The sequence below is a fragment of the Bombus affinis genome, chromosome 15 (assembly GCF_024516045.1).
Source record: "Bombus affinis isolate iyBomAffi1 chromosome 15, iyBomAffi1.2, whole genome shotgun sequence".
NCBI lineage: Eukaryota > Metazoa > Arthropoda > Insecta > Hymenoptera > Apidae > Bombus > Bombus affinis.
In genome coordinates, this window is record NC_066358.1 from 7,092,971 (window position 1) to 7,106,653 (window position 13,683).

A 13,683-nucleotide genomic window follows, 5' to 3' on the forward strand; every position below is an offset into this window, starting at 1 on the left:
CGTTTTAGCCGTCGCGTGTGATCGCTGTAGCGACACTCGTACGGCTGTTGCTGGCAAGCGTGCGTCTAAAATGTGTATTGATCGTGTGTTGTATGTATGACGTGTCAGTAGATCGATTATATTGGACCAAGTTTGTGCAATAAAAGACTATGTTTTAATTTCAATGCAACACAAAATATTCGATGCTTCGAAAGTACAGTTTCAATAAAATTATAATAAGACATGTAAATTCATCTTAATTGTAGTGAAACTTACATTTTTTTTTTTCATTTTTTTCAAATCGATTGCTTGAAAAAGAATTTTATTTATCATTTTTCTTTCTAATGTTTAATTACAACTTTGTGTTTATACTTTAGAAATAATGGATACGTTTAATTGTATCTTGTTATTTTCATTTCAAATTCTTTGATAGTTTCGACATATCGCGATATACGAAGCAATTTATTTTTAAACAATGACACGCTTCAATTTTCGAAGCAATTCCCTTCGAAAACCCTCGCGAATCCAATTTTCAAACCAATTTACCCTAAGAAACTTGACGATTTCGGGTTGAAAACCAATTTACCCCAAAAACCGCCGTTGCTCGACACTCAAATCGACCTATCTGCGCGCCTATTCCAAATCTCAATTACCCGAACGACGTAACTGGAAAATTTTATCAGCCGACTGATGTGAAACGAGTCGTCTGGAAAATTTAGAACAGCTCGCGCCTATTATTATTTTTAACAATAATAAAACAATAAGCGTAAAGTATTCTAAACAAAAATAAAAAGCATACAAACTCCCTCTTATTCTGTTCACCTTACTTGTATCCCCTCGAAATATCTCTGAGCTTAATGTCTCTCAGACAGAATTTCCTATTTATCTCATTAACATTAATATTACTCTATAAAAACACTCTTAACAATTCTCACAAATTTCGAATCACACTATCCACTTACTTAGCCTGCACATACGTAACCAACAAATTGACAGAACCAAATACCCTAAACCACATTCTCCTAATATTAGTTCCAAGCACACTAGATAATTTGAAATTTCGCATTCTATCGCGTTTTTCCACCAAATGCCAACAGATCGGATCTGTGTCGGAAAGTTCGGCCACTCGAAACGAAACCGACGATCGCTGGTGCGATAAAGCTTTTTTTAAGCGACCATCATGCAAATCAGCGTTTTTTAACGAACACGTTTCGGGAACGTAAGTATCGTGTAAGACTCGGCTTGAGCCGCTCGAGAGCCGGACGTAACGAGAGGCTTACCGATGCCTTAATGCCGCGTAATGCGATCAATGCACCGACACAGCCGTGGCAAAACGTCGACAAGGCTTGAAACAGAGAGCAACCGAGTCGATGGACAACGCGAACACGATCGAGAGAAAGAAAGAGAAACATTAGCGAGTACATTGTCGGTGTACTGGATGAATCCGTGAGCGTGGAAAGGGTGTTACGCTACTACGGTTCTCCGGTTTCCGACGCGCTTAAGTGCAAAAACACGTTAAAATCAATAGTTTGCGTGGACGACACGGGATTTAGTAAGCGAGCTCTACTCTCTTTTCTTTCCCTCATCCCTATGGTCTTCGATGGTTGAACGATCTGAAAGATCGAGAAGGGGAGCTTTCCACGGACTTGGAACAGATCCACGGTATTTACTTTTCCCGGAGTCGAGGGCGACATTTTAGGGTGAGATTAGGAGAGTGATTTGTATCCTTTGATGGTGGTTTGCGATAGTTTGCGAAGAAATTTTCAGACGTGTGTGAGAAATTATTGCATCTTGTTGGCGAATAAACGATTGAGAAATGATTAACCTCCACCCTTGATCGTAAGTATCGGAAGATGTGGTGGTTTGATACATAATTTCTCGAATTTGCGATGATCGAGATTTAACGAACGATTTATATCGTTTGGTGGTTTGAAATGGCTTTTCCTGAGACTCTGCTGGTGAATAAAAAACAGAGAAATATTCGATTTACATTCCCGTTTAGAAGCATTGGCTGACGATTGCAACGTTGAACTTGCAAACGAGAAGATAATAATTTAATAAATAGTAATTTCCATGTTTGACAATTCTCGGTTTGAAAGTAGTCCTCCCATAGACAAATTACATCATTTGTTTCGCCCTTTTTTCCAAAATTTCTACAATTTCTCACGTCATAGCGATTCGAAGATCGAGTATACTTGTGGAATTTAGTAGCCAGTAGTTTCTCGTTTCCTATTCTAATCTTCGCTTAAGCATCTGTGTATCAGCATTGCGATTCAACGGCTGACAAATCGCAAGATTATCCGCGGAATACGCGCGTCTCCTCGACCGATCTTGCTGCTACTTGCACACGCAAGTAGGATGAAGCAGGTAATTGGATTCACTATGTGTGCTTCTACTGTGCACACGGTCGTTCCAATTTCCAACTAGTTCACGCCTTGTACTCGTGATTTCAATGTTCTTATCATTCCAAATATCTTCTTACATCTGTAATCTCGCGGTAAAACACGAAACAAACAACAATTTCACCCTGCGATATCTGCAAATTCATATTTTGACGAGCAAACAGAAACTCGCGAACGAAACAGAAACTACGTAGAGATTTCTTTCTCTAAATATTAAATCTACGGTATTTTCTACATCTTCGCATGTTATCCATTCTACGTTTAACACAGACTTCTTCATCAATTCAACATAAACCTAAAGCAACTCCTATCACTAGCACCCCTCTGAATATTACAATACACTATACATCTTCATATTTCTTTGCGTATGATCATTATAATACATCTAACACAGACTTCTTTAGCCCTTTGCCAAAAACCCAAAGCAACTTTTATCACTTGCACCCTCTCGATAATCCCTTAGTGAAAACGCAACACCTACAAAGAATCCCACTAATCCTCCTAACCTAACCACCAAACTGCTAGCACCCCCGGCAACCCTTTTTCTTAAACCGCGATTACGAGACGAAGGGTGAGGTTGACTTCGTTAGAGGGAAAGAACGAGTCAAAGGTGGCGCATAATTTCACCATAATTAGCCAGGTCGCCGATCGAGTGCCTGTGATCGAACGTTCAGACAGAATAATGAAAAAATCCAGCAGCCCCGGGGTTTTGCCTTTGACGTTCGGCCTTTGGTGTATCGGTGTCATCCCACCCCAGAGATCGTGTCATCGTCGAGGATTTATAATCAACCCCTCGGAGCTTGCTGGGTCCTCGTTTTTGTGTTTCCACCACCACGTAGCCACCCCCGTGGAACAGCTTCGGTTCTCTCGTTGCGCACACCCCCGCTGATACTCTATGAAATTCTGTCAAGGCTCGATGATTCCCGTCTTCTTAATGGATCGTTGACGGTGAAAACGTCTTTCTCACGCTATACGTATATATATATAGATGCGCTCTTCTTTTTTTCCTGAGATATTGTCAGGATCGCGGAGGGGTAAGGGGATGACGACGATGCGATGACGGTTGGATATCAGGGGAATCATTATTATTTCCTATCACTCGAAAACACACGAGGGCGCAGGATTCGAGTGGCCGTTTCAGCCACGATGGTTCTGAATGCTAGCTGACGTATCGCGGAATTTCAGTTTGGAGCTGTTTGGGGTGTGATAGAAGAAGGAGCACGGGGTTTTAGGTTTTCACTATGTTGATTGTTTTAAGTGTTTGCTGGCAAGTGGAGTTTCACGCTGATGGCACTTTTGATTGGTTTATCGATTGGTTTACTTTGATGATCCTTCACTATATTTGTTCATATTGCTTCGTTGATTACGTGTTGCCATGGCTATTTATTATATAATATTTTATCTGGTTTTTTGGCGTTCCTTTGGAAATGAAGCTCTATGCTGGAGGGATTATCTTATCGGAGAAATTATAGTCAGTTGGAGAACTAGTTTGCACATCGAAGAAATATCATGACAACGGGTAATTAGAAGAATTCGTTCGTAGATACAAAGCTTCTTGGATATTAATACAATTTCCAGTCTGTATGAACTACAGAAGATTGACTAATCATCTCAGTTTCAGAAACAGAAGATTCAAAATCTAAAGTCTTTTGGATATTCTTAGACCACTTTGCCTTGTATTTACAGAAAAGACTGAAAGGTAGAAGGTACGACGTTTATACGATAGTCCTTTACATTTAAAAAATTAGCAGCCAGTTTGTAAGATTCATTTTCAATATCATTATCACAGTGTCAAATCAAGTTCAGTTTAAGAATCCGTCTGTACAATAATAAATAATTTATTGACAGAAGCGGCTCTGAAGAATACACTGCATCTGGCGTCTTTGGTTCAAACGAAGCCTCATAAATCTACAACCTCATCCCAATGTGATTCACAATCGTTACAAACGATTCGTGATTCGCGCTACGACTATAGCTGGGCATGGCGGTCTCTAAGATTCGAGGATTACGTCGATAGTGTCGCGTAAACGCAACAAATGGCGAGGCGTGGCGATTAATAACGCGAAGCCAGCGTGGAAATGTGGCCGCGGACAGATTGATTCTTCGTGAGGCACGATACGATCGTTCCGGCGCGCGCCTTGATAAATGACGTGACAACGAGCCACGCCGGGGCCAGTGCTGCCCTTTTTTTATTTTATCTCCTCCTTCGCTTCGTTCTTTTCCCCTCCTTTTTTACACGAGGAAAATATTTCTTTTTAACCGGCATGACGAATCGACTGGCCACGCTCGAGCAGCGTTCCGCGCCTCACGACTACTCGCAACTTAAAAACTTAATGAAATAACGCGACCGAACTCGCCGACACTAGGCACGCGATTATACCAAATCAGTCCAGTCATCGTGGCTTCTTTTTTGGTTCAGGGAAAATTTGATGATCGACTTAATCGAGATCCAACAAAGAAGATTATCGGGGTTAATGTTAGGGCCCCATTTTTAAGGATTCGTCCTTCACTGTATGAGCATCACGGCGCAGGATGACGTTCATACACGCGAAAACCAAAATGATATACAGATGACGATATGTCTAGAGAGAAATGATTCAAACTATTTCATTTCTTATAATCTAATTACGCTCGTAGATACGCGAACGAGGTTCGACTATTTGATCATTTTGCCTTTGAAACTACTTAAATTTCCTGATTTTCTCAAAATACCCGTGATCTTTAATTTGAGTCACTTAGTTTTGAGAAGAGCGAACGTTCGAGGCAACCATTGACTCGTCTGACCATTTTAAAATAACAATTTTTTAATGATGTTACTCTGCATGGTATCGCTGCATAATCCGAAAGTTTTGTAATTTTCGGGAAAGAAAGCAGTCGATTAGGCTCATGTCTGAAGCGAGATATTTCTGCTCCGTCTAATGTGTATAACGATTAGACCGGGGATTTTTACGCAGGTTCATATTTTTTAGAGTAAAATTGAAAACGTAGAACGCCGATAGACAATTATTTCACTTGCCAAATATTACAGAAAGCGCTGTACTTTGGATACCTCGTCTACCATTTCACGTCATGTACATTCTGCGCAAATTTTGCACTTCCGAAGTTTCTACGAACGCAAAGAACTCCGCGTGAAAACTCCAACAACGATTTCTACGTTTCTTTATCGCGACGAGAAAAGTGGCAGCGACGTATCGATACGAAGGATGTTTAAACCATAAGCAAGGAAAAAGGATCGAGAAAGGGAATAACGAAAAGAAAGAGGAAGGAAAATAAAGCAGGAGGCCTTGTACGCCGGAAGTAGTCCGCCCCACCACGAAACCGGCCTTTATGCGCCAGTTACTGGCTGTAGCGGCGATATAAAATTCAAAGCCACCAAGTAGCACCCTCCACGCTAACGACAGCGCCGCCCCTGAGCATCAGTATGCTAATCCGATGATTGGCTATGTTCCAACCCCGTTCGCTTCTCCTTCTCTCCCTCTCTCTTTCCCTTTCTAACCAGCGTGGCTCCATCTCCCGGTTCTCTGCGGCTTCCTGATGGGATCCGACCACCCTTAACCGAAACCATAAGCCAAAACTAACCCTTATTCTAATTAGGCGGCGCCACGACGCGCCCCCCTGCTTTGCATATTTTCTCGATTAACCTCGCCCTTTCTTTATCCGGCCGGTGCGTCGGGCGTCGCTTCAATTTCCGCGGAATTTCCTCCGTACTCTCCCCTCCTCCCGTGGTTTTTCCCATCGCCAATCCCACCTCCACCCTGCAGGGCACTTATCTAAGGAACCGTTGAAACCACCGGCCGCCACCTAGTATATTTTACGTTCTACGTTTGGGAAATAAACCGAAATTCGATGGCTTTAGGCTAATTGTCTTTTTTTAACGACGTTAGATTATTTCCGTAAAAGAAAATTTATTAAGTTCGAAGGAAGAATCTCTTCTCCTTCATTTCGTATTTCGTATTCCGCGTTCTGTTCGCTCTGTCTTCTTTTATGTTTATTATTCTATAATATTTTTACAACGTATAATCTATCTTATCTTACTGTATTTCTATTCTATTCTGTATCTCGGAATTTTCTTAATTCGACTGCAACAGGATTAAATAGAAGAAGTGTGGAAACCATAGATCTGTTACCTCTGTGGTAATAAAAATGTCATTTACCCTACGCTTTATCCTTCCAATTCGATTCTAAAATAATTAGAAAGAAAGACAACGACCCATCCTTCACCAAAAAATCACCCAGCATCCAAAAATCCAACTGTATTAATTATTAATTATTCTCTTCATTCGATTCTAAAATAATAGTGAAGAAAGGCAACAAAAACTGTAAAGATATAGGAGGGATTCGGAAATACAAATAATTTCCTTTATTTAGCACACAACAGCTATACATGTATCTTATACTCTGAAGACCTCGAAAACCTACTCGCACGCACGCTTGTTGTCAACCGACTCTTCCAGATGCTTCTAACGACTGACTATTGTCTTTTGTCCCAACTAAGGCCTGGACGCCCTCTGACGCTTACACACACGTTCGCATGTACAGTGTAAATGTATCATGTTCCTAACAAAAACTCATCCAGTACCGAAAAAACCAAGCTCTCATATTAATATACAGTGTGTCTTAACCGAGTTCTAAACTAATCGAAGGTACCAAAAAACCACATGTCACCGAAATTCGCCGCAACCCTAAAGCCAACCTGTGGACACAATTAAATTCCCATAAACCACCCCAAAGTCCGTCTAGTTGGTCCGTTTGTTAAAGTCCTCAGTGACGATACCTGAACGTCCCGTAGACGACAAATTGGCGAAGCTTACGCAGCTTTGACTCGCGTGTAGCAAGGATTAGCGAGGTTAACGAAGCTGGCACGAGGTTTATATGCATAGAGCGACTTAACCTCGTCAAGATTCACTCGAGGGCCAACAGAAACCCCCTGGATGAAATTGAAACGGGTCCGAGTATACGCGACCCTCGCTTATATAAGCTCGTAAAGCCGCGATATTGAATACAAATGGACGATACCAGGGTGCAAATGAGCCCCGGTGGAAGCAACCCCCGGCCCTGGGGGCTGACCCCGAGCCCTGATCCGTTCAGCTTAATAGCGAGGATCGAGGGGAGAGCATGGTAAGCTCGACGATCAATTAGGTCCATCTAGAAGACAGGATCCGGAATTGCTTTTTGTTCGATGGGGTTACGATCCGGAGAGAGGGTAGACCATTACGCGGTTGCCCCTTTCAGCTGGTTTCTAAAGGACGATTTTTTAGTTTCTGTTCTTTAATGCGAGAAAATCAGAGTATTCTAATTTTTGTGAATTTTTATCCACTATAAATTCGTTTGTTACTTTCTAAAGAAGCTTGGAAATATTTATCGATGATAATTTCGATACAGGGAATTACAATTAGAGCTGTTTCCGTAGGTTAATGGTTTTGCTAGAATATCTATATTTTATATTATTTTGTTTATAATGCTATAATTAAAATATAATAATTCGTGGTTGGTTAATTGGAATTGGGATTTTCCCAAGGAATTTAGTATTCGATATCCGATGAATTTCATCTTCTGACAATGATATCATTAAGATAGTAAACTGAACCAAAATATTTGTGAATTTTAAGCAACAGCTTTATTCTTTCTATTTTAATGAAATTTTGAAAGCGATACTCACTTTTTCTCGCGCTTCCCCGCCCCCGTGTCCCGAAATCCCTTCGCGAACGGGTTGTTGTCGATCTTCAGCTGGGTGATCTGCAACAAAAGGGAATTACAATGCTACGGCATTTCGTTAATGAGATATCGACGTTTGCGAGTAACACAAAACCGAGAATAATTAATCGAATACGCTGTCAGTGTTGGACAAAGGCCTCATTAACAAACATACCGGCAAGATATCATTTCGACAACGCTGTTACACATACCTATACATTTCGCTTAAATATATGGAAACTCTATTTCCACAATGTCTTCGACAATTCATTTCACATATTACGTCAAATTACGATAAAGCAGATTTAAAAATTTAAAGCAAATATTCTCGTTCAACGCAAATAATATCGTACAATATCTTACGATTCTTCTAAATAATAAATACCAAGATGTAAAATAAAAATCCTGACCCCCATGAAAGAAACCTATTGTTCATAAAACTTCAAGAAAATATCTTCAACCTATTAGCTCGATATTATTCAACGTCCCTTTAATTTATGTAAATAGCACAGCTTTTCCTTTAATAACGAATATAATAACGAAATACGTAAAATTTTACGCAGCCAAATATGAATTTATATAATGAGATTTTATGCTCCGATTGCCTTCACACATTTGCGATGCATTATACTACCTTTTGCAGAAAGTTGAAAACGAATCTCAAGGAATACTAACAGCTCAGTAAACGTTTAAAAAAATAAAAAAGCATAGCAGTTGCCACCTTTCCATCCCTACTAGAAAAACACAAATCTCTTCGACCAACGTCGAAAACTTAGCCGAAAGTTTCCAAAGAATAAAATCACACTGAGAAAAGAAAATTCCGCCGGAGATCGGTGCAACGGCAGAAATCTGGATTAATGGACAATTTTTTCGTTGGTCCAGATCTGGTTAATTAAAATCGCCTTAGAATGGCCAGATGGTTCCCGGAAGCAGCTTGCTTCCCGGTACGCGTTATTCTTGATTCTTGCGCGCGGGCGCAAAAGGGGCCCCTTGTCCGTATTTTTCGTCGCGCGATTCTTCCCTCTCCCGTTATCGTCTCTGTTTCCCGGTATCTCCTGCTTGCCAGAAGAAAGATATCGCCTATGTGGATCTTTTCGAGTGGCCTGGCCCTTCTGAGTTTCTCGAAACCCGGCTGATCTCGCCGGTTGTTTCCTGGGATCGTCGATTCCTCGTAACTTGGACCGATCGTTGCGGTATTTGATTATTGAAAAAGAGTTCTGGGAAAGAATGATCGCGTACAGAGGGTGGGACAATGGATGTCGAAAAGATTACGGTGGACTCATGGTAGAAGTTAGTGGAAATAACGGGGCTATGTGAATAACCTGGAGATAAGGGTGCGATAACGTATCTTCCTTCTTTGGCTTTCGAACGAATTTCTTATAGAAATTAAAGAAGGACGAATAATATTCAGTTTCGACAGAGCAACGATATTTTCTTAGGTTATAGAATTTATTTGTAAAAATATATTTGTAAAAATTGAAGGCTGAGACTGGACTGAACGACGCTTAGGCTAGATTTATTTTTTTACGAGTATAATCAAAATGAACATGTATACAGAGATTTGTTTTATCTACTAGACCACTATTGTGACGAGTATTATGCTCTGAACATTTTATACGAATTTACATACTGTGCTTCCTATGTTTATTTCTACGGATTTGGATTTTTCTTTAAATTAATAAATTAAATGGTATCTTCTTACTTTTTAAAATGTACCTAATTATTATAAATCAAATATATTATTCGATATCTTTTCTTACAAAAATCTTTGTCCAAAATTCTGGAATTTACTCGGATAGGGTTAAAGGGGATGTCAAGGTTTGTTTGATTTTTAGGTGACACCGTGATCGTACATTGAATTGCCAAAGGGTTGATAAAGATTAAAAAGCAATGTAATTTGTAACTGGAATATTCTTTACTGTAATTGACGCAACCCCGAATTCGTCGATTAATTCTTTGCTTTGTTTTTCGCAGTAATTTCGCGAACAAACGATTGGACGCTTGTTAATTAAATTGTCGAGGTCGGGCTGCAACCCGACCGTTAATTACAACATTTTCTTTAATTAATTTAATTAATTCGATACCCGGCCCTACCGGCTCGGTCCTAAACTTCGATAATTAATATGCAAAGGTAATGGCTCGATAATAAATTTCCAATAAAGAAACGGATAACGCTGTTACACTCAATCACCTTTGCACACACGAATAATGAGACTAAATATTAATTAACATGTTAATCAACTATTCTATGAAAAACATCTCTCCAATGCCTATTACGATTTCCTCTTCATCTCTCAAGATACCTCAACTATTTAAAGTTTCCCGCGTTTTTTATCATTATCATGTTCCTTTCTAACCTTCAATTACGAATCGAACAGTAATATTAAAAAAAGAAAAATAAAAACTAGTACTAAAATTTCCTACATAATTTAACCTATTCGCCATTTCGTTTTAAAAGCAGAGGATAGTTATGCAAATTCATATTTTTTCATATCATATTCATATTTCTATAAAAAAGAGTAGTTTCGCTAAATATTCTAACGTTGACTTGCGTGTTTTATATATCTTTCTATTTTACCCGAGTTTCGCGTATCTTCGCACCTTCAAACTCTCTACAAACGCACAGAAACTCTACGTATAAGCTCCTTTCCCCCGCAAGCTCCTCGATAAAAGCCGCGATCGATCCCCAAAACCCCTGTCTATAGAAGCGAAACCAAAAAAGAAAGAAAGAAAAAATCCCTATAAACCTGAGAAAGTCTCCAGACGACAATTTCCACCTGGAAACTTTTCTGCGTGGTAGAGACGAGCAAAAGAGATTGAAATCGAACAAAACCGTCGTCTCGACAAAAGGCCAGAGTCGATCAGAGAGTTCGTCGAGACCAGCTAGACTAACGAGTTTTCCCCTAGCGTTTTCGCAGACTCGATCGAGTCTGCCGTCAGCCGTTAACGGAAGTAGGAAGCAGACGTTCACTCACCTTCTCGTTCTGATAGGCGGTCACCGCGATAAACTCCGTTTCCTTGAAAACGTAACTCCTGAAGGTCGAGTAGGGAAGCTTCAGGATGTCGTTGGCCCGCACCAGGTGAAACCTCGGCTGGTACTTGTGCATCGAGTTCAATATCGTCTGAAACAACCAATGGACCGTACATTGGGACAGACTGTTTCAGCTCTGAGCTCGTGCTCGCAATCGTTTCTCATTCTCTCTTCCTCTCTCGAGCGTGCTTTTCAGGAAATCGACTGGCTGCCACGAGCAAAACCGCCTCCGCGTACAGGTTATCTGTGTAGGTTGGCAACACTGTTGGGAATACCTTAATGGCGGATCTGGATCGTGGATTAGAAATTTGGGTTAGAAAATATTTTTATTTGGGAATTTATGATACCAGCGTCTGATAATTTATCGAGATTACTGGACAGTTTTTTTCTTTCGAGATGGTCATTTACTGGTGATGGAATTTTTTACTAGATACAGAATACGGAGAAGTCTAACTAGGGAATTTAATAATTTCTAGATATGCGACTTTTGGTCATGGAAATTCTCACTAGACGTGGAATACAACGAATATCATTTAGTAAAAGGCGAAACGTGAAGATTTAATTTCTCGAAATTTGCCTTGGAAGCTTACGCGCTTTCCATACTAATTGAGAATGACTGGACGATTTCTTTTAGACAAAATAATGTCTCGTTGATTGAATCTTGCAGTAGATGAATTTTATTTTGTAAGATGATTATAAATGATTGATTTACTGGATTTGATTAATGAATTTGCACGCGATCTAAATGTTTTTTCATAGACATATTCTCAATATTAATAGAGGAATTTTCAAATGAAATAAAATTCAATTTTTTCCCACCTTTGTCTTTACCTTCTTCGGAAATTTACAGCCAGTGTCGGTCGATTTCGCTTTCAACTTGCTCTAACATCAGCCCAACACGAATATACTAGTCGAACACGATTCGAAAATTTACTTGCATCGAAGTACCGTCGATTTCTATACGAATCAAACTTTCCAGTTACGTGAAACGACGTTTTGTTCGCTAATATATTATACGCGATGGGCTGCTACAAACAAGCCAGATATCCCAGCAGAAGGGAGAAACCACGAGAAAGAGGAAAAGCAGGACAGAAGAGACACGAATTCTAGTCGGAGTTTATCATGCTCGTGGCATTCCGAAAGCGCGGTTTACAGATTGAGAAGATTATTTCGCAAAGCGGCATAATCGTTGCTCAAGTTGCATCATGCACCGCTGATCGACTCGTATAAACTCGTTCTAAAGCTCGTCTTTCTTTCATTTGTAAAACCAATGTCTCCGCCACGACGATGACGACTATCGTTTTTATACCTTATGCCAATCGTATCATCTCGATTTCTCAATTTTACCCTCAATCTTACCATCGTTAGCCTCCAATTTCCTCGCTACTTTAAAAATCACGTTACGCAACAATCCTTTATTCCTCTTGGATCTGATTTGAAACCAAGAAAAAAAGGAAAGAGAATATAAGAAACGTAAAAGCTCGTATAAAAGCGATAATAATTTTTGTCAATATTCTTCGCTATATTTATTTACGAAGTACACAACTCCGTGATTTAATTGAATATAATCCTTCAGCAATATAGCACTCGTAGTATATATATACAGCATACATGTAATATAATGAATATTTTCGAACCAATTAAAATCTGTTGGACAAGAACCAAGAATGCTAAAGTACCTCTGCTGGTTTTCTAAAAAAAGAACAAAAATTGGCGTCCGCGTCCTTTCCTTTTGGAACACCTCAGTTATTTTCCAAGTTTCCCTAAATTTCGTAAATAGACGGCGAAATCTGAAAATGCAAAATTGCACAGGATGCACGTAACATGAAAAGATACACAGAGTATGTACAAAGTACAAGGTTTTCTATGATAATATTCGATAAGCGAAAAAATGTTCTTTTCTTTTTCCATCTGTCCAATTATATTCTGAAAAATCACGAAGTTGGAAAAAATCGGCAGTCTAATTGGAGATAGCGGAGAAATCTGAAGGATCACGGAGAACTGTAGGATCCAGAGGACACGCGAGAATAAGAAGCTCCGCGAGGCTGCTTTTTGAAAGAAACGCCGGCGCAATCTCAGTTTTTAATGGCGAACGCTTTAAGAGCGATTCGTGGCAAAATAAAACGATCGGTTCGCTTTTAGTCGCGTCTGGTTGCACGCGCGCCGACGATGCAAATGGCGCGGTAGCAGCTAACAAGATTGCACAGGACATTCCATCGTGGAATGGACGCAGCTTCGTTGGCGTCTCGATAAATCTACGTTCCATCCTGGAGTCGCGGTAATTACGCCGCGGAATTTTCGTAATGGAGAACAGCAGGCCGGTTACTATTTTATAAGAAGACGGCCGTGGCGAACGATCCTCCGCTTCTGACGAACGAACTTTCAATGGAACGCCATTTTTCGTTATTTGTATTAAACTTTTGTGTTTTTCAATCCCATCGCTCTTTACCGATAAATATTCAGCACTGTCTATGGACAAATATTTATACAAAGAACGAGGATATACTGTCTGTCTATTACAAAATGCTGGAGTGGAAGAAATTATACCATTTAATGGAAAACCATTTTTGTTATGTT

The 13,683-nt window shown here is 39.9% G+C and overlaps 1 protein-coding gene across 3 annotated transcripts in view; it reads right to left on the bottom strand.

The window, feature by feature from the left end:
* LOC126924840 (optomotor-blind protein) overlaps positions 1-13,683 on the bottom strand; it is a 165,527-nt gene that overhangs the window by 3,186 nt on the left and 148,658 nt on the right. For all 3 annotated transcript variants that reach the window (XM_050739756.1, XM_050739755.1, XM_050739753.1), the window contains exons 5-6: positions 11,051-11,197; positions 8,041-8,117 (exon numbers count right to left, since the gene is read on the bottom strand). In XM_050739756.1, the coding sequence (XP_050595713.1) occupies positions 8,041-8,117; positions 11,051-11,197 (224 nt within the window). The remainder of the gene's footprint in view (positions 1-8,040; positions 8,118-11,050; positions 11,198-13,683) is intronic.